This window comes from Cydia strobilella, chromosome Z (assembly GCF_947568885.1).
Source record: "Cydia strobilella chromosome Z, ilCydStro3.1, whole genome shotgun sequence".
Lineage (NCBI taxonomy): Eukaryota > Metazoa > Arthropoda > Insecta > Lepidoptera > Tortricidae > Cydia > Cydia strobilella.
This window is the reverse complement of record NC_086068.1, coordinates 43,827,830-43,847,034: the sequence shown is the minus strand read 5'-3', so window position 1 is coordinate 43,847,034 and position 19,205 is coordinate 43,827,830. Positions and strand designations below refer to the sequence as shown.

The 19,205-nt window shown below is 36.9% G+C and overlaps 2 protein-coding genes across 3 annotated transcripts in view; one reads left to right on the top strand and one right to left on the bottom strand.

Annotated features, from left to right (window-relative positions):
* LOC134754951 (uncharacterized) overlaps positions 1–19,205 on the top strand; it is a 533,971-nt gene that overhangs the window by 59,408 nt on the left and 455,358 nt on the right. The gene's annotated exons all lie outside the window — the stretch shown is intronic.
* Positions 15,243–19,205, bottom strand: part of LOC134754832 (uncharacterized) — a 64,138-nt gene continuing 60,175 nt past the window's right edge. For both annotated transcript variants that reach the window (XM_063691260.1, XM_063691261.1), the window contains exon 17: positions 15,243–15,606. In XM_063691260.1, the coding sequence (XP_063547330.1) occupies positions 15,436–15,606 (171 nt within the window). In that variant the 3' untranslated portion in view covers positions 15,243–15,435. The remainder of the gene's footprint in view (positions 15,607–19,205) is intronic.

Genomic DNA, 19,205 nt, shown 5'->3' with positions numbered 1-19,205 from the left:
TCTTTTCTGTTGTATATGGTGGGATCAAAGTTTTTTGTAGAATAAAGGTGTTTAAAAAACTTGGTTGCTGTAGTAACTATGTCCTTTCTGCTCTCTATTTTGCCCGTCGTATTTGTTAAATTCGGTATCATTTCTTTTCCAATAGACATAATTCTCTCCGCCCTCCTTATTCCACAAACATTGGTAAGCACTTTCTCTATTTCTTCCATCTTTTGATGTTCTAGGTCTCTTTTGATTAGTTTTCTTATTCGTTTATTTATAGCCTTCAATCTGTTTTTTTCAGCTCTTGATTTATTTTGTTTTTGTCGTAATTGCAACTTCTATAAATCTATTTGTCTCGTCCGAGTATTTATGTTTCCGTTCCTGTTTCGTTTCAGTACGTATTTCTTTTATAGCTTCTTGTATAGTTTTTTCTAAAATATTATATTTATTTTGAACTGTGTCCTGGCCTTTGAATTGTAAGCCTTTTAGTAGTCTGTTAGTGACCTCGTTCACTTGGGTCGCAGAGTTCTTTGTAATTTTCGTCAATTTGCTTGCTGTAATAATTCTTCTTTGTACTTTTCCTAATATCATTTCTATGGGTCGATGATCAGACGTAAAATGAAGTTTTCTTATTACTGATATGTTAAAGATGTTAGTTCTGTTTTGTATAAGAATGAAGTCTATCTGAGCTTTATTTAACTGGTTCGGGTGTTCCCATGTCCATCTTCGGTTTATTCGGTTTTTGTAAAAAGTATTGCCAATTTTTAGGCTAAGTGTCCGTGCCAGATTTATCAATCCATCTCCTCTGTAGTTTCTGTTACCGTAGTTGTATGGACCTACCGTGTCTTCCTCTCCGGGTATTCTTTTGCCAATATGACTGTTAAAGTCTCCCATAATAAATTTGTTATTAGACTTGCTTCTCCAGTAGGTTGATTCTATATCTAGTATGAAAGATTCTACCTCCAAGTCAGGTGCGTCACTAGTAGGAGCGTAGACTTGTATAAAAGTATAAGTATTACGTTTTATTTTCATATCTAGACTTATAACTCTTGCAGAGATGTAAGATATTTTGGTCACATAAGATTTAATTTCTTTGTTTATTAGGAATCCATGTCTTCCTTTTTGTGTTCCATAGTAGTAAAATAGGTTTCCGGATTTAAGTTCAATTAGATTTTCTCCTTCTCTTCTTACCTCACTCAATCCAATGACGTGCCGTTTATGGTTTTCTAAGCTGAGCTCTAGTTCTTGTAGTCTGTCGTTACTCATGAGGGTACGGACGTTGAACGTCCATATGTGTATTTTTTCTTTACCATCAGTTTTCTTCGTTGGGGGGTAGTGGTCTTTGTTAGTCCCCAGACTGACCAGGATACCTGAGGACTCTTTGTTGGTATGTGTTGATAATTCTTGTTTGCTTGATAGTGTTAGTGGGGAGGCCGCGACGTCTCATACTGAGGGGGGTTCGCTATAATTTCCTTCCGTTTCAATTTCTCCAGCTTGTGCCAAAGCGGTGCTTTGCTGTGGTTGTAAGTTATTTCGTCCTTCTCTTGGTGTTTGTATCACAAACCCTTCAAGCGTTGCTTCCGTTCTGTTCTTTTTATTGGCTCGCTTGCTCGACGAGTTTCTGGCACCTATCTCTGGCGACTCGGTAAGATTTATTTTCCCGTTTTGATTATTTTCTGTATTTTTTATAATTTTAAGTATATAATTTTATCGTATTTGAGGATAGCTTTTTTCCCGTTTACTTTTTCTTTGATAAGTTCTTGGACGAGCTCCTTGCGTGCTTCCAATATATTTTGCGGAAACTCTTCCTTAATGTACATTCCATGACTTTCTAAGTTTTTTTTATTTCGCAACATTTGAATTTTTTCCCCAAAGTAGTCATGGTTACTATAATTGGTCTTATTTTTTCCCCTTTTTTCCCTATTCTGCGAACCGCTAAAAATTCAAATTTTTCACAGGAAACATTTAAAATTGTATTTATTATATGTAATATATTTAATTCCAGGTCTTCATAATAGCGCTCCTTTTCTGCGACGCCGAAAAACACAAGATTGTTCCGCCTTATGTATTTTTCGATATTGTCTAAGCGGTTTTCCTGAATTTTCAGCTTGTATTCCATTTCATCGTTACGTTTTTGGAGTTGGTCAAATTTATTGTTTAAATTTTCGTTAATGCTGTCTTTGACCTCTTGTAGTTCCTTTTTGTGTAGACTCATCTCTCCTTGAATACTCCTAAGCATCTGTTTTATTTCGTCCATTTTATTTATTGACTTTAGCGCCCTCTATGTTTTGCGCCTGGGTTAGATCGATTTGATTGATATTAGCGCCCTCTATTGGTCTTAGTCTATACTACGACCATGTGTGGTCAGTATTAGAAGATCTGTATCCCTTGTTCGTCTACCATCCGTACTATTACAAGCGAGAATCGGCAGATGGCGCTGTAAACTATATATTATTGCGGTAGAATGCTGAATTTAATAAATAAAAATCACTTTTTAACTAAATCCCTTTTGAAAATATAAATACTGTTCACAATTTAATAGTTTCAAAGTATGGAATGAACACTTGCACTCTGGTTTGCACTAAATAGTTTGTAATTGAGGTTTATGTTCATTGTTTGTATTGCACAATTTATGTATTAATTAAGTCACTTCCATCTTATACGGCACTGTTAATCGATGTTTTCCAGATGTAAATTATTTGTATATATCTTATTATTTACTTTTGTAGCACTAAAACACTGTTTATTTTTTTTAAAAACGCTTATAATTGCGAGCTCGATGTAAACAGTTGCTTTGCAACCTACCCACTAGTAATATATACATGCATTAAACTATTCATGTTCCATACATTTTTTTTTGAGAAATCAAGTAAAAACTATCAATCGAGTAAAAAATAAAAATTTAAGATGCCGGGTTTTTGTCGAAATTATTCAGTATATATTTTTGGGGTATTTATTTAAAAGTAATGTATATAATGAGCTTTCATTTGAGATATTAAACATTTAAATCAGTTCATTAGTTTAGCTTGTAGAATTTTTTGAAATATTTTTTAAAGAAGTGGCGCCATCTCTGTTCCTAAGGGGTGAAACTGCCGCTGCTGCGGGTCAAATCGCTCAGTTTGGTCCCTACTATCACTGTGCAAAGCGGCTTGCTTTTATCATGAAGTGCAGCATTTTGGTCATAACAAGTATGACTAATTCCACTCCGAAGTTGGGGCTCGATATGGCCGTTTTGTATACGTCTCCCGCCTCTTCTTGGGTTCATTAGGGCTCAAGTCAGGGCTGTACGGCGGGCGGCGGGTGGTCGAGAATTTAGACGTTTTGCTCTTGTAAAAAACTAAAAACGCAATTGTTTGCCGGGAGGTGTGTGAGCTGGCATTGTCATGGCGCAGTACCATACGATGTTTTCGGTCGATATGTGGTATCCGGCGAGTTTTTTTTTACACCTAGCTCTTTATGCAAGATGTTTTAAATAGTTGTCCCTGAAATGCGTATAGAAGCTTCTATCTGACGGTATATCACATGGCGGTCTTCGACGATCAGCTGCCGTACAGCCTCAATGTTTTCCTGGTTTTCGCGGTTTTCGCACGACCTTCACCCAGTCTGTCACTGAGACTAGAGCAATCGCGTTAAAATTACAAATACTAGTGTTACACAGTCAGAAGGCATGATGCTTTGTCAATGAAAACAGTAGTCAGCACTTTAAAGCACTGAAGTCGCGTTAAACATTATTTAACGTTATAGAAAATTATCGCACGAAAGTTTTCCTGTGAAATTTCCATTTTCACAACTGACTTGTCAACTTTGACTGGACGCTGTACAAAAACGGTTCGGGTCAATAATAATCCGTTTCTTTGTATTTGAATTCTTAATTCAAATAGTTTGATACGATGATAGTTTTAATTTTTTTAAAACATATTTTAATAGGTACAGTCAAATGTACAGACATATCGACACAGATAAAGTGCCAAAAATATGTACACACAACCTTATTGCCCTTGTACATACATATTTTTGGCACCTTGTCCGTGTCGATATTTAACACCTAGACTAGCTAGACTGTCCTTAACGACGGCACATGTTCAATGGTTAGTTGGTCCTTGCCTTGGATATAATTATAGATGTATAAGTAATGTAATTGGTTTTCTACTAGTGCTTGGGAATATAGTTTAAGGCATATTTGCGCTACGGCTATTTTATTTTATACCTAAGTTCTCATTTGGGTACTTACTGATCATACATTTTATATGTTTAATTGGAATGTAGTTGAAAGCACCGCTATGAATTCGCCGTTGGCGCTTTGACCCATATTAGGTAACACTAGTGCTGATACGATACGCCACTTTCATATAAAATGGAAAACAAAATCCATTAACGTTTTTAAACAAAAAAATATTTATGTTTTGATTTATGTATAACTTCTCATTGAATAAAGCATTGAAGATATTATTTTTTTAAACATAGTATTTTTTATATTTAATTTATTTAACACGTTATTGTACATAACGAATTGGAACAAGAGCTGAACTAAATGCCTTGCAAATTCTCCTATGTTAACCATAGGGTCTATCAGAAATATGTAAGAACAGAAATTATTTATTTATATATTTTCTTCTGAAGTGTAAACACACTGTTTCTTGTTAACGAATTTAAGCCATACAAATGTAAAATGTAAAATTTGCCACTTAAATTTGTAGTAAATAGAAATAGTTTATTTTGTTTTGTTTGAAAATGAAACTAAACAAAACAAATGCAAATCTGTTCGTTCCAATTATTGAATATGATTTAAATGTCATCAAATAGAATAAGTACTATAGGTAGGACCTTGAGCTTGAGCCTTAGGACTCTTGGAGGATAAATGTTGAGTTTGTTGAGAACTTGAGTCTGTCATCTTAAGTAGTTTCCACAGCATAGATAACCTTCTTGTGGCATTTATTAACTTGGTTCGAGAGTGGCGTATCTATCATAGTGGCATGTAATCTCCGATGGTATTCCCAGGTTTCCCAGCTATACTGAGTTTTTTTAGCTTTAGAAAAAGGGTAAACAATCTTGACGTCTTTTTACTGAACAACGCTTTAAAAAATAGTAATTACTACTTATGAAACCAAAATAATGTAAATGATTATATATGCTATGTTATTGTTACATATTTGCTGTGACTTATTTTCCAAGTGTTTTTTCAATAAAAAGACACGTCAAGATTGTTTACCCTTTTTCTAATGCTTAAAAAAATTAAGTATACCTAGAGCCAGCTAAGTACGATGCTGCCCTAGCGCAGAAACGTATGTGTTCAATGATCTGTTCCTTCAATTTACTTACCGAATGTCTATTACATAAATATAGAGACTAAAGATGTTTCACTTAACTCCGACTTTTAATTGGCGCTGATCATCACATATAAGTGTAACCTACTAAATGTAACTAAAACGGAGAATCAAACCAACCACACCAAACTTTCAAGCAGTTTTCCAATCCCTTTGCTGCCTGCTACTCTGACCTCCACCGATGAACAGCAGCCAAGGGCCTGGACTTTCGCGTTCAAAACAGTTTCGTTACCGGCGTATCACCAAATTAAGATATCGTCCAGGATTTTTAGCCATCGTTACCAAGTTATTATGTTGTCGGTGGATTACCTATCTTTCTGTTTTTTTGTAACTTGTGTCCGCACTTTCTCTTTCACATAATCGTCTGAGTCCATGTAATGTATGTACCTAATGCAAAAATTACAAACAATTTATCTGTAGAGTAATTTTAAATGTAACCAGCTGCGTTAGATAGAACGGTTAAAATGGGCGAAAGGTGCGCTAGTGCCTATCTTGCACAAAGAAGAGGTGTACTTGTAGTCTAAGTCTAGTACGTTAGGGCAAACGTGGATCAATACGCTACCCATTCCCAGGCCCGTAGAAGTAACCGGCTAATCGTCCCGCGGTGCAGGCTTGCAAAGGCCCGAAAGTCACTTGGGATCTTAGGCCTAAAATTGTATAACTTGCTACCTGAGGAAATAAAATTAGGTAAAACGGATAAAAAAGTTTGACCGAAATCTTAAAACAATATTAACTGACTTAGCATGCTACAGCGTCGACGAATTTGTTGAAACGTGTACTAACCCTAAGTAATTTATCTCCTAATTAATATGTATAAGCAAATTTATACCTTATAAATTAAAATGACGACTTGTTATGCCATATGCGACCCTTTTGTCTACTGTTTACGAACCTGCTTTGCTTAAAATATGTTTTATTTAATAATAATTAAGTTTAAGTGACATAAATACTTACTCTAGAAATGTTGTACCTACTTTGTACCTACCTATTTTACTGACCTGTAAAACATTAACTTTTACCAATAAATGTCTTGTATCTAAGAAAAATGTGTGTTTCGATTTGATAGCTGAAGTAGATGTCGTTGTTGTCAAATCTTGAGCTTTGACAATTGAGTGAGTAGAAACCATAGCGCCGTATCTATATAGCGGCATCTTAAGCCGGCTGCCAGACTAGAGTAGAGGACACGATTAGGTAGAAGACTAGATAGAAGAGGTGTTCTTCTAACTATTAGTGCGCGCTCTCCAGAACAGTGTCGTTCGTATTCATAATTATTAGACTGGGTTTCTTGGGACACCGAGGTTTAGAAGTCAAACTGCGGTCTAATGATTATGCTGCATACGACACTGTTCTAGAGGCACTGCGCTATATCTATAACTCATGTAGATATTGCTGGTGGGTTAAAAAAAAAACATTAGCAATATTTAATTTAATTTTTCATCACTGAATTTCGTTAAGTAGTAGGTACATTTCCAATTACGGAATTACAATAACGATTAATTTTGGACACATTTGAGATGCGAGCAATGGAAGACCATCGGATTAACATTGTGTGTGATGAACTGATGATTATGGTGTGCTATACTATACTTTACATGCCTTACGCTTTACTGTTAGTATCGATATCTATGAAGCTACCTCCATTATCTCGGCCTCTATTCATTATTAATATTTATTACAAATGTTATTCAAAAATCCAGTAGGTGTATTTTTATGATTCAATTTCGTTTAATTATGACTAAAGTACAATGTCCGCTACAGATCGTCGGCATATACATATGTACTAGTAACACCGTGATGTGATTTACAAAAAATACAAAGTCGATATATAATTTTCTATTTTGTAAATATAACTATTATAATTAATTACCCATATTAATATTAAGTATAGTAAGTAAGTAAGTATCCTTTGAAGAACATGTATGTCCTTGTTTGCTTACACATAATACGGAAAACAGGTTCTTACAATTTTATTAGTTATCTGTTCTGAACTAAACCAGAACATACCGTAACACTTGCAGCACGGCTAGCACGAGTGGCCACGACTTACCATTTATAAAGTCGCGCGACATAATGTCAAGTTTTACCGTACCTACACGCGGAGACATAATAACTGATGATTTGTAAGTCTCGCATTTATTAGGCAACAAAATTAAATGTCCCACAACACGTGTCGGTTCTAGTGTCGCTTTTGTGCCCATAATTCTGTTCAGGTTTGTTATGGCGTGGCGTGGCGTGGCGTCGCCGCGTTGCTTTCGTTTGGCATATTGAGGAGAGAGAGAGAGATGCAACTAACTAGTGCAACACAATACCTAATAAAATAACTACTCGTAACTATGGAGTGAGTGGTTGTGCAGTCGCCATGAGGTTTCCTTTCCTCGTAGTTACTACCCGTTCACTTCGAGTTGGCCGTCGGCCGTTACATAATGACGGCACAGGTATAACTACTAGTACTGTCGACAAAAAAAAAATACGTAGGTACTTTATTAGGGTTCCGTACCCAAAGGGTAAAAACGGGACCCTATTACTAAGACTCCGCTGTCTGTCTGTCTGTCCGTCTGTCACCAGGCTGTATCTCATGAACCGACATGACAGCTAGACAGTTGAAATTTTCACAGATGATGTATTTCTGTTACCGCTATAACAACAAATACTAAAAACAGAATAAAATAAATATTTATGTAGGGCTCTCATACAACAAACGTGATTTTTTCCCCATTTTTCCGTAATGGTACGGAACCCTTCGTGCGCGAGTCCGACTCGCACTTGGTCGGTTTTTGCGGGCCGGTACGTAACGGCAAAGAACGCGAAGCGTACGAGTAGTACACGGCACAGGGAATACGAGCCTCCAGCCCAGAGTTGGGACACTTTGTTATACATATTATGTATAGTGTGTGTATATATTTTCAAATAGAAAAATATTCTTCAAATAGTAATATGTGGCTTACATTATTAATATTGCTTTACTTGTACTATATTATTAATAAGTATTAATATTAATAATAAGTGATATTATTGATGTTACCTTGTAACAAATATGTTGGTACCTATTATGCGTTTAAGTTTACTTATTTTATTGCAATTATGAAAGTATAGTATAGGTAGGTAAACGTGGTAAACGGTATGTCGAAATTGTAAATTTTTTTTTTTATATATACAGGGTGGAAAGGCACGACGATCCTTTCCGCAAAAGGGGGATTGTTTGGATTTAGTACTGTATTTCCTCTAAAGAAACTAGGCTCATATTCGTAACCGTTTTAAAGTTATAGGCACTTTTAATGCAAAATACTGCAAGTGACAACCCTCATTAGGTTCAGTAACAAAAAGGGTTTATCCTCTTTGCTTAGAACTACTAATATCTGTGACCTAAAGACATTTCAGTGCAGGTGACAGATTTGACGTGCGGTCTGCAGCCGCAGTTGCAATAATACACTAAATACGCAAAAAAGGCCATGCTACGTGCAGTCGGCCTTGTCATTAATTTTACTATGGAAATTGACAATAACACCGACGTGTCGGAGCAGTAGTGCAGCTGCGGTCGGGAATACGTTAAAATCACCATACGTGCAGTCGATATAGTCATTCATTTTACTATGGAAATTGACAATAACACCGACGCGTTCAGGCCGCTGCAGTAGTGTCGGAGCAGTAATGCAGCTGCGGTTGGAAATGGACTGTCACATTTACCCGTGATAAAACCGTGACGCAAATAAATTGTAAATTACGCGAAAAAACCTATTTTCAAAATGCCCTTGGGAGCCCGCGATTGCCTAAATTTGCTTATGGTATACGGGGAGTGTAATTATAATGCCGCCAAGACGTTACGACGCTACAGACAAAGATATCCTCCACCACACCCAACTAGCCGCATGTCAATTTTATGTCAAATATTTTTGTAAACGTAAGTGTCACATTACACTTACATGTAGGTTGATAGTACGTAGTAATAGTAGGGTTGTAACTAAGAAGAAGATTAATTAATTTTAATAGTTTTACTAATTGTTCGTGACAAAAATCTAAACATTACGAGTCGATTCTCCATCACTTAAACTAACCCCCCTTTGCGAGAAGGATCGTCGTGTCTTTCCACGCTGTATATATATATGTATAATAGGCATGATGACAGATTTTTAAAAACTGTCCTATAATGTTAAGAATCATAAATTATTTACTATGAATAACATATTTCTGCATTTAATAAAGGTTTAGTAGGAAAAAACTACATTTTAGTTTTTAGATTCTAAATTCGCTCCAAAACGCTTCAAAGTGTCATGGCGTCCCTAGTGACGTCAAGGTCATATAAACAAAACGCACGTTCTGGGTGTTCCTTAGAAGCTTATTAAATAATTTGTTTATTTCGTATTATTAAATATGAATACCAAAGTGTATAAATGTTGTGCGGTTCCTCAGTGTAATAATACATCAATAACAACTCCTAATAAGTTCTTTGTGCATGTTCCACAAAATAAAACAACATGAAACAAGTAGCCTAAACTTGCAAGGCGAGACAACGGCCGTATTGCCTGAGATTCATCTTTATTTTTGCTAAGATCATTTCGATGTGCGTACTTCATTTATTTTTTATGGCCCAGTAATTTTAAGCCCTAAAAAGGGGGTCAACCTCGGAATGAGAGCTAATAAGCTGGAAACTCTTATACACCTTCGTTATGACGTATTAAAGGTTCTCTTAAAAATCGACGCATAGATCGTGTGCGCTTCAGAAGTTATTCAAGGTCAAATGTCATACAAATCGGTTTTTCGCGGATATCAAAATTTCTAAAGCTCCAATGTTATTTACATGTAGGTAAGAGTTGTAGAGCATAAAATTTTCGATAAGTTAGGTACCAAATATTTTTTCATGAGATGAGCCGTTTTCAAGATATAGGGCACAGAAAGCGCAGTGATCAGACATGAGGCAAGGTCAATCGTGAATATCGGTGAATAATAACTTCTATACAGTTATTTAATCATCCTTTATCTAAATATATAAAAGAAGAAACTGACTGACTGACATATAAACACACAGCCCAAACCGCTGGTTCTAGAGATTCCAAATTTGGCACGTAGGTTTCTTATAAGGTCTAGGGGTGCACTAAGAAAGTATTTTTCTAAATTCACCTCCCAAGGGGGTGAAATGAGGGTTCAAAGTTTGTATGGGGAAACAAGATTAGTTAAGACTATTTTATTCGAAACTTCACAGTATTCCTAACGATAAATTAATAAACACGTGTTTCAGGTTTTATTGAAAAATCAACCCCTAAGAGGGGGAAATATGGTGACAGTCTGAAAATCAACATGGGTATCGTTTCTATGGTTTATCGGGTTGCTGATTACGAAAACAACAACGATTTTAAAATCCAAACATGCATCAATTTTGATGCGGTTTTCAGAAAAGTGTTTGTTATTGTTAGATTCTGGAGAAGGTTTTAGTATACATGGAGCTGAGCTGATGCTGAACCCTGGCTGTACCAAGTGGAACTCAGGTGTTGCGAACGCAACCTTTTATTTGTATAATGCAGTAGCTAAACGCAGCCGTCGGGCTCGGTTAGAATGCGGAGGCTTTTTTAAAAGCACCAATAGGAGCGCTCCACATAACTTGTATCGCGGCCAATTAGAGGCACCTAAATTTAAACTACCTTTTTACTATTCAAATTTCGCTTTATCACTTTCGCATCAGCCTCCATACTATAACCACCACTTCTACACCCTTTAACCGTTTTCGTCAACTGTACCTTGTAACGTAACCAGCACCTATTCCAGATTATAAGTTTACTTTACTTCAAATCGAAGTCTTTTTATTTGTCGTCGAGACCTGCACGGCGGCTACACAGGTTTGGCGCAACATAGGCAGACTATGTTTTGGACATCTGACAGGCCTTGATGAGGACTTGGGAGAGCAGTACCCAAGATAGAGCTGATGCTGAACTCTGCTTGTACCTAGTGGAACTCATCAATTGATCTTTGTTTCACGGTCATCGACTACTCTTCTAGACGATTGTAACAAATCTCAACTCCATGAGATAGTCATTTTATCACAGGAACATAGGAACTCTATGGCCATCTACGCTTCCCATCAACAGATCAGCTCGATGTCATTACATTGTCGGTCTTTTATAATGTTTGCCAAATTTTACCTCAATCTGAAACCACTAAGTAGCCGAGAAATGGTTGGCAAATTTAGTAACCAAGTTTCATAGTTACATACGAACAACGAACAGTTAAATAAAAGCTTGTGAAAACATTTTTTTTGTATTATTATTACTTAAAATCTACCTCTTTCCTGTAAATACCTAAAGTTAAACGCTATAAAGCTTATTTTCCTAATTAAACCTGTGTAAAGGGGTACCCTTTTTATATTAAACTATGTCATAAAATAATTACGTATATGCACACAAGCTGTTAACTAACGTCCACAGGAGGGGCAATTTTGTTTTAAAATCTATGTATGACCCACAATTAATGTAATTTTAACGATTAAAAAACCTTTTAGAATGTATTATTCACAGAGATTACCAGCTAACCTTGCGTCAAAGTGCGTTTGGCTGGGCGCTGCATCTTCTATGCCGTATATCTTGAAAACGGCTAATCGCATGAAAAAATGTTTGATACCGAACTTGTCGCTAATTATATGTTCAACAATGCTTACCTACATGTAAATTTGACCTTGAATAACTAATGACGCGCACACGATCTATGCGTCGATTTTTAAGAGAACACTTTAATACCTCAAAGCAAAGGTGTATAGGGAGTTTCCAGCTTATTATATCTCATTCCGAGGTGAAACCCTTAATTTCACTGGGCCATTAGTTTCTATACCTAACAGTATCTATCTTGTTTGAGGCGTAACTTTAACATAAAAGTTGCAAGAGTAGGTTTTTGAGGTTAGGTTACATTGCAACAGTCTTTAATAGGTAATGACAAATTCTAATATTAACCTGCTATGGAATACACATAAAAAGCGATTTTACAGGATTTTGATTTAGTTAATTACTTAAATTAGTATGATTTTATAAATATTGTTCATTGTACTTACAAGAAACTTTTGACATTTCTAAATTCTGCTGAACAAAAGTCTTCGTTTGTTCCTTTGATTGTAAAAACTCTCCAAGCATCATCACATCGATTCTAGGCAAATTAGCACTTGCCTTAGTAAATCCTTGTTCCATGAATCAAGTTTTAGTTAATATTCGGTTTTAAATACTTTTAAATTGAATCCGTGAATCGTAAATAAAATAGCAGGAGAACCAGTACTTTTAGTACTTTGGATATTTGTTGACATGAACGTGACGTCATTCGCTCTGATTGGTGTTCACCGAATCATGGCGGACTTGCGTATTTTGTAATTTTATTTTAACAAAACATTTACCAATCGCGCCAAATATATAAAAATAAATGCGTTTTTCGTATTCTACAACTAAAGTTTCATTAAATAAATATAATATTTTAGTGACTTTTAATTACTGTCATCATGCCTATTACAGGTTACAGGTTCAGCAGTATTGGTATCAATCAAACATTACGACAGACCTGTTAATATATGAAAGTCTTGTAGCGTATAGCTAAAATAACATATTACGTGCCCTCCTTACCCTGTACTGTGACCCTACACCTAATGGCTAGGTTGTAATGCGCGATGTGATTCTGGGGAAGGACACACGCCCAATTTATTTTAGTCAGTTTCCCTGCGAGTTAGTGACTTAAATCCTGAATACATTAACACTATGTGTAAGTATGTATTTCATTGCATGTAAGTATGGACTTTACCACACACGGACGAAACACAGAAATACTTGCGCAAATACAAAAGCTATTAAGGTACCTGGGTCGAATATGGTTAAGGTTTGACGCCAGATATAACGCACTGTATAACAGTTAGAGTTACAAGTCAGTATTTATTTAATATCGTATTTATTTAGGTAACTTATTATAGGCACGAAAAAACCCTGGAACGAATGGAATAGATCTTGTGATTAGTTTTTTAAAACTTGAGAAAATGGCCATATTTCCGACAGTTATAGTTAAAATTGATAGATTTAGTCTGTATAATTGTACACCTTTAGTTACCTAATTAAAATAACAAGTACTGGTTTCTATTAGCACGTCTTCTTATCTTGCCTTTTATCAGATCATTTTTTTGAAAACACTTACTAAATTACTAATGATTTTTTTCTGATGGACGTTTAGGTAAACGGGCGTAAAGCACTGATTTTGTCGCTCTTATTTGTAAATTTCGTAAAGATTGGAACGCTAAAAATGGTAAAATGTATTACACATATTCTGTACTGGACCTTTATCAGATTACATTTTTGTTATATGACTTCGTTTAACTTTCAGTTCGAGGAAATGAAAGTTAAACGAATTCAATTTTCTCCAGAAATTACTTCAAAACAAGTGACAATTTGTTTTAAAATCGACTTAATTTAAACGTAATTTTGATACTTAAACAATCTACAACATTTGCTGAAACTATTCTTATACACCAATTTGTATAATTTACCACCATAATTTTTTGATGAATTTTTAAAAACTGCCCCTTATATATTACCGGTGACGCACGCTCGCGACCTCATCATTAAAACTATTAAAAGGCAAGATGAGAAGATGTGCTAATAAAAACCAATACTGGTTATTTAGATATTACGTAACAAAACGTGTATAATTTCAACGACCAAATCTATCAATTTTACATTTTTGCTCCAAAATCGACACTGGCCTCTTAATATGGCCATATTAACGGTATGAACTGAACACGGAGGTTTTTGGGATAATTTTTATTTCTTAAACTCAAACTCAAATGTTTACAAATAAATCATTTGAGTTTGAGTTTTAAAGAAATTTAGAGCAATTAATAAAATTATTTTATAGAATATATACTTGTTTATTTATCACAACGAAATAACAATAGAAGAACAACTCTGGACAAAAAAAAATACATTTTCTACGTAAATAATCAAGTGATGTCAAAGTTAACCAACATCACTCAGCCGCCCGATAAGAGATGCCAGCTCTTTTCTTCCTGAGTGTGAGTAGTAAGAAGTAGTTTTCTTCCCTATTTGGATTTATGTTCCTGTTCCTCTAAAATACATCATCTAAGGGTTTGTCTGGGAACTGTATAGTGGTTAGCAGTAGTAAAAACCTTCAGTTCTATATGCCGGGGCATTACTCATACATAGACGTTTTAACACGTACTATAATCATAGTTGCAGAAGGTGCCATAGTTTTGGACGTGTAGGTGTGTGGCCATATTCGACACAGGTACCTTATAAATTTCTGTGGATTTCGAGTTACAATAAAATACACAGTACGCAATACCTACGATTTCGAGCTTTATGACGAACGTGGCTTTTTATTAATTAAAAATTGTTCACATGGAAAGATAAACAACATACTTACACCACAGAATATATAATAGTACAGAAGATTCAATCCCTAACAAAACGTGACTACTACGCGCAAGCGCGTGCAGGCGTCCGTTCCATAGCGGTGTGCGGCAGTTACTAATGTTACTATGGCAAAACCTCAAAATTGACGCGGAACTTCCACCTCTATCCACTACTGCTATAAAGGCATAAGTCAAATCTATATCCGGTTTCGATTTTATTTATGCTATTCAAATAGAGATGCTCTATTGCTCTATAAGTTCTCGCCGAGCTCTCGAGCTGTCTCTAGATCGAAAAATAAACCCATCGGTATGTCCCGAGAATATGTCAAAAGTGGCGTGTGGGAAGAGAAGTTAAAAACTCAGTCTTATGTTAATAATAATGCATTGAGCTTATCTAAGACTGTTTTAAATATACAAGGCGACTTTTGTGTGATTTCAGATAATTGTGCTTCAAAATGTCTTAAGTCCGCTCCACACTCGTGCGCGAAGCCGCGAACGCGAGTGTGGAGCGGGGTCGTAGATCTGCGATATCGACTCCACAATCGCGTTCGCGGCTTCGCGCCGTGATTCGCGCACGAGTGTGGAGGGGTCTTAAACCATTTCTAAGTTTATTACGATAGGTAATTTGTAATTTTCAAGTTCTGCATAACTTAAGGCGCGGCTTTTAAACAATAATTTACCGCGTCGGTTATAGCAGCTAGCCTAGGGGTATTCCTTGTACTTCTCGCCAAATAGCGCGAGGTACTGGTGCTAGAGGTCGTCGGGCGTACGGGCGATGCCGATGAGGTCGTCGAAGAGAGAGTGGTCGGCGGGCGACGAGCGCGGCTCACGCAGAGCCGCGCGCGCGTACCGCAGCACCGCGCGCGTCAGCTGCCCCACCGACCACTTGCGGTCCACCAACACGCGCACCAGTGTGTCGCACTGTAACATCGTGCAATACATACCTAACATTACTTATAACGTAAGTATTAATTGGTATTAACGCACAGAAGGAACACCACCTAAACGGAACACCACCACCACCAAAAAGCGATGTTCAGTATTGAGAACCCTCGTTAGTACTATGCCTTATGGGAAACGGTCGAAGAGATAGTTCAGATCCGGAAACCGCTACCAAATTTTAGTATGCTGTTGGACATGGTACTGGGTCTCCAAAACTGCCGGGAGACAGCGGCGCCGGCCATCTACTTCAGCGGAATGACGTCATCAAAATGACTCCCGCCTCGTTGCGAATATTGCATTTTGCACCCAAACTATGCATTGCACATACACGAGTGGGGTATTAAACGAAAGCCAATAAAATATTATATATTTCACTAATACACTATGTACCAAAATATACAACAGTTTAAGAGAAATGTAAAAATAAATCAAAATTATGAAGAAAAAAAATCGATTATTTGGGTTTTTCAACCAAACCAAAAGTCGGACGTTACAGCAATGTACTACAAAATTAAAGCTGATGTCTCAAGCCATACACTGATATCAAAATAATCAAAATCAGACCAAAAATGTGAAAATTATGCATCAAAATGTAGGTATTTGCTAGAACAAATGCATTAAAGTTAAAAAAATCGAAATTGGTAATTTTTAGGATAATCCGCATAAGCTTCTAGTATAAAAAGGATCATAAAACTGCTAGGAGACAATCTCTATATAGCACAATCGGATTAAGTCTCACCTCGAAATCCTTCCAAAGATATAGTACTAGCGGTTACGGCGATATTCGCATCGAAAGCTGCACTTGATGCAGAAAGCAAGCCGCTTTGCCCAGTGATACTAGGGACCAATCTGAATGATTTCATCCGAGGAAACACAAATTTCATCCACTAGAATTCAAGATGGCGGACCTTTTCCAAAATGGCGGCTGCAAAATTTAAAAAAATTGTAGACACAAAACGGGTGCACCGATTTTAGTGATTGATATATCAATCAATTCGTATTGACACCTGTAATCGGAAAAAAAATACCATTTAATAAATTAAAGATGGCGGCCGAATATTAAGAAAATTTTTTTTTCTTTATTTTTTTCCATCTACTGAAAATAACAACTAAATGTTCTATAGTATGGTCACATATTCTTTCATTAAAATGAAACCTGATAATATTAGCTACAAAATAAAATAAAAAACTTGACAATCCGTTGAGTAGTTTTTTAACTATACGCATTACAAAACGCGCGTAACTCCCGTCCGAAACGGCCCCCTCGCGTCAAAACTGACAACTTTGATGATATTTCTTTATATTGAAAGGTAAAAAAAGAACAGAATACATATTTACTTTATTTATTGAGCTATAAATAAATGTATTGCCGCTTATTATTTGTGACGTTCCACGGAAAAAGGAACCTTATGGAGGCTGGCGCATACGTCGCATAGCACCGCGATAGTATTGGAGCGGCGTTAATAATAGCTTAAGCGCCAACCGCCATAAGGTACCTTTACCCGTGGGATGTCACATTTACTCCTCTTTATTATCTTGGTCCGATGTGGTTGAACTGTAAAAAAAAAGAAAATTCATATGAAATCAGAACAAAATATACCTACCTAATATAATTAAATTGAATATATAGCAATGAACTACGCCAAACTGTCCCGCCCCTCCATTACTATTTCAATGTGTGTAATATTGAAATAGTAATGGAGGGACGGGACAGTTTGGCGTAGTTTATCTATAAGTACCTTTCGTTTTTGCAGTTGAATTTGCATGTGCTGCATTGTGCATTGCACTGTGCAGGGTAGACCCACCCTCCGACACGTGCAGCGCATTGTTTCGTAACCTTTTTTACAGCCGCCTTTAATGGTCCAGGTATGATAATTCACGCCATATCTCCCTGGCTTCAGACCATTGCGGTTCCCAACTGTCATTAGATGACTTCCAATCCCAAGAGGATGGCAAAGGCACAGAGGCATCATCAAGAATAAGGGCATTGCCCCATAAGTGGTCCGCTTGATATGTGACACGAGCGTGTTTATGTAATGCTGCCGAGTGCCGATGTTGGTGGGATGCTGGTTACCTACCAATTTATTTTTAGTAGCAAATAGTTCCTTGCGTACCAAGTTCACCGACGAATGCGCTGTTTGAGGGTCATATAGGTAGCAGGTGAACTTATTCTTGATGATGCCTCTGTGCCATTGCCATCCTCTTGGGGTTGGAAGTCATCTAATGACAGTTCGGAACCGCAATGGTCTGAAGCCAGGGAGATATGGCGTTAATTATCATACCTGGACCATTGCGGCTGTAAAAAAGGTTGCGAAACAATGTGCTGCACGTGTCGGAGGGTGGGTCTACCCTGCACAGTGCAATGCAGAATGCAGCATATGCAAAGGCAACTGCAAAAACGAAAGGTACTTATAGATAAACTACGCCAAACTGTCCCGCCCCTCCATTACTATTTCAATACTACACACATTATTCTTCTTCTACCTAAGCCTTTTCCCATTATCTGGGGTCGGCTCTCCTTGTCCTCTTTCTCCACACAGGATGATTTTGTGCTGTTCCGGCGTCAATATTTGTGTTTTTCAGGTCATTTTGGACCGTTGTCAGCCAAGTAGCAGGGCGTCTTCCACGGCCCCGTTTCGTCGTTGGTAGATCCAATGCCACTTGTACTATGTGATCTGAAGACCGCCTGAGTACGTGACCGTACCAGCGTAGTCGCTTTTCCTTCAGCTTTTCTTCAATAGGAGCGATTTTGAAACTGCCTCTCACGTATTCGTTACGGATCTTAAGTAGATCTCTGTTATATATTATGCAGTTTTTGAACGTGTTGTTTTGTTGATGCCCAGCATTCGGTTTCATAAAGTATGGCGGGTCGCACTGCGGTTTTATATAATTTACCCTTTATTTTTAAAGGCATTCTGTTATCACACACCACCGGTCGACTGCCTCCACTTCATCCAGCCTGTGGTTCTATGAGTTACGTCTCTATCAATTTTACCATCATTGCTGATTATCGACCCTAAGTATTTAAGTTCTCTCACTGTAGGCAGTGGGACATCATTTATGTAGAGCTTGATTGAGTTGGGATCTTTTGTACCGTCAAACAAACATGACATGTGTTCTGTTTTCTTACGGCTAACTCTCTAACCATTTTCCTCTAATGATTTAGCCCAAATGTTTAGTTGATTTTGGAGGTCTTCGACATTATCTGATATTAGGGCGACATTATGTTCCATGGCACTGGTTTTTGGTGAGCCCTTGTTAGGTAATCTATGGTGACGTTAAATAATAACGGGCTTAATATTGACCCTTGATGCACTCCGTTGCTTATTTTAAACTTTTCACAGGTTCCAGCTGGACAAACTATCTGGGTGGTGACATTGGTATACATATCCTGAATTAATGCTATATACTGTTCAGGTACTTCATGAAACCTCAATACTACACACATTGAAATAGTACTGGAGGGGTGGGACAGTTTGGCGTAGTTCATTTCTATATATTCAATTTAATTAGGTATATTAGGTAGGTATATTTTGTTCTGATTTCATATCAATTTTCTTTTTTTTACAGTTCGACCA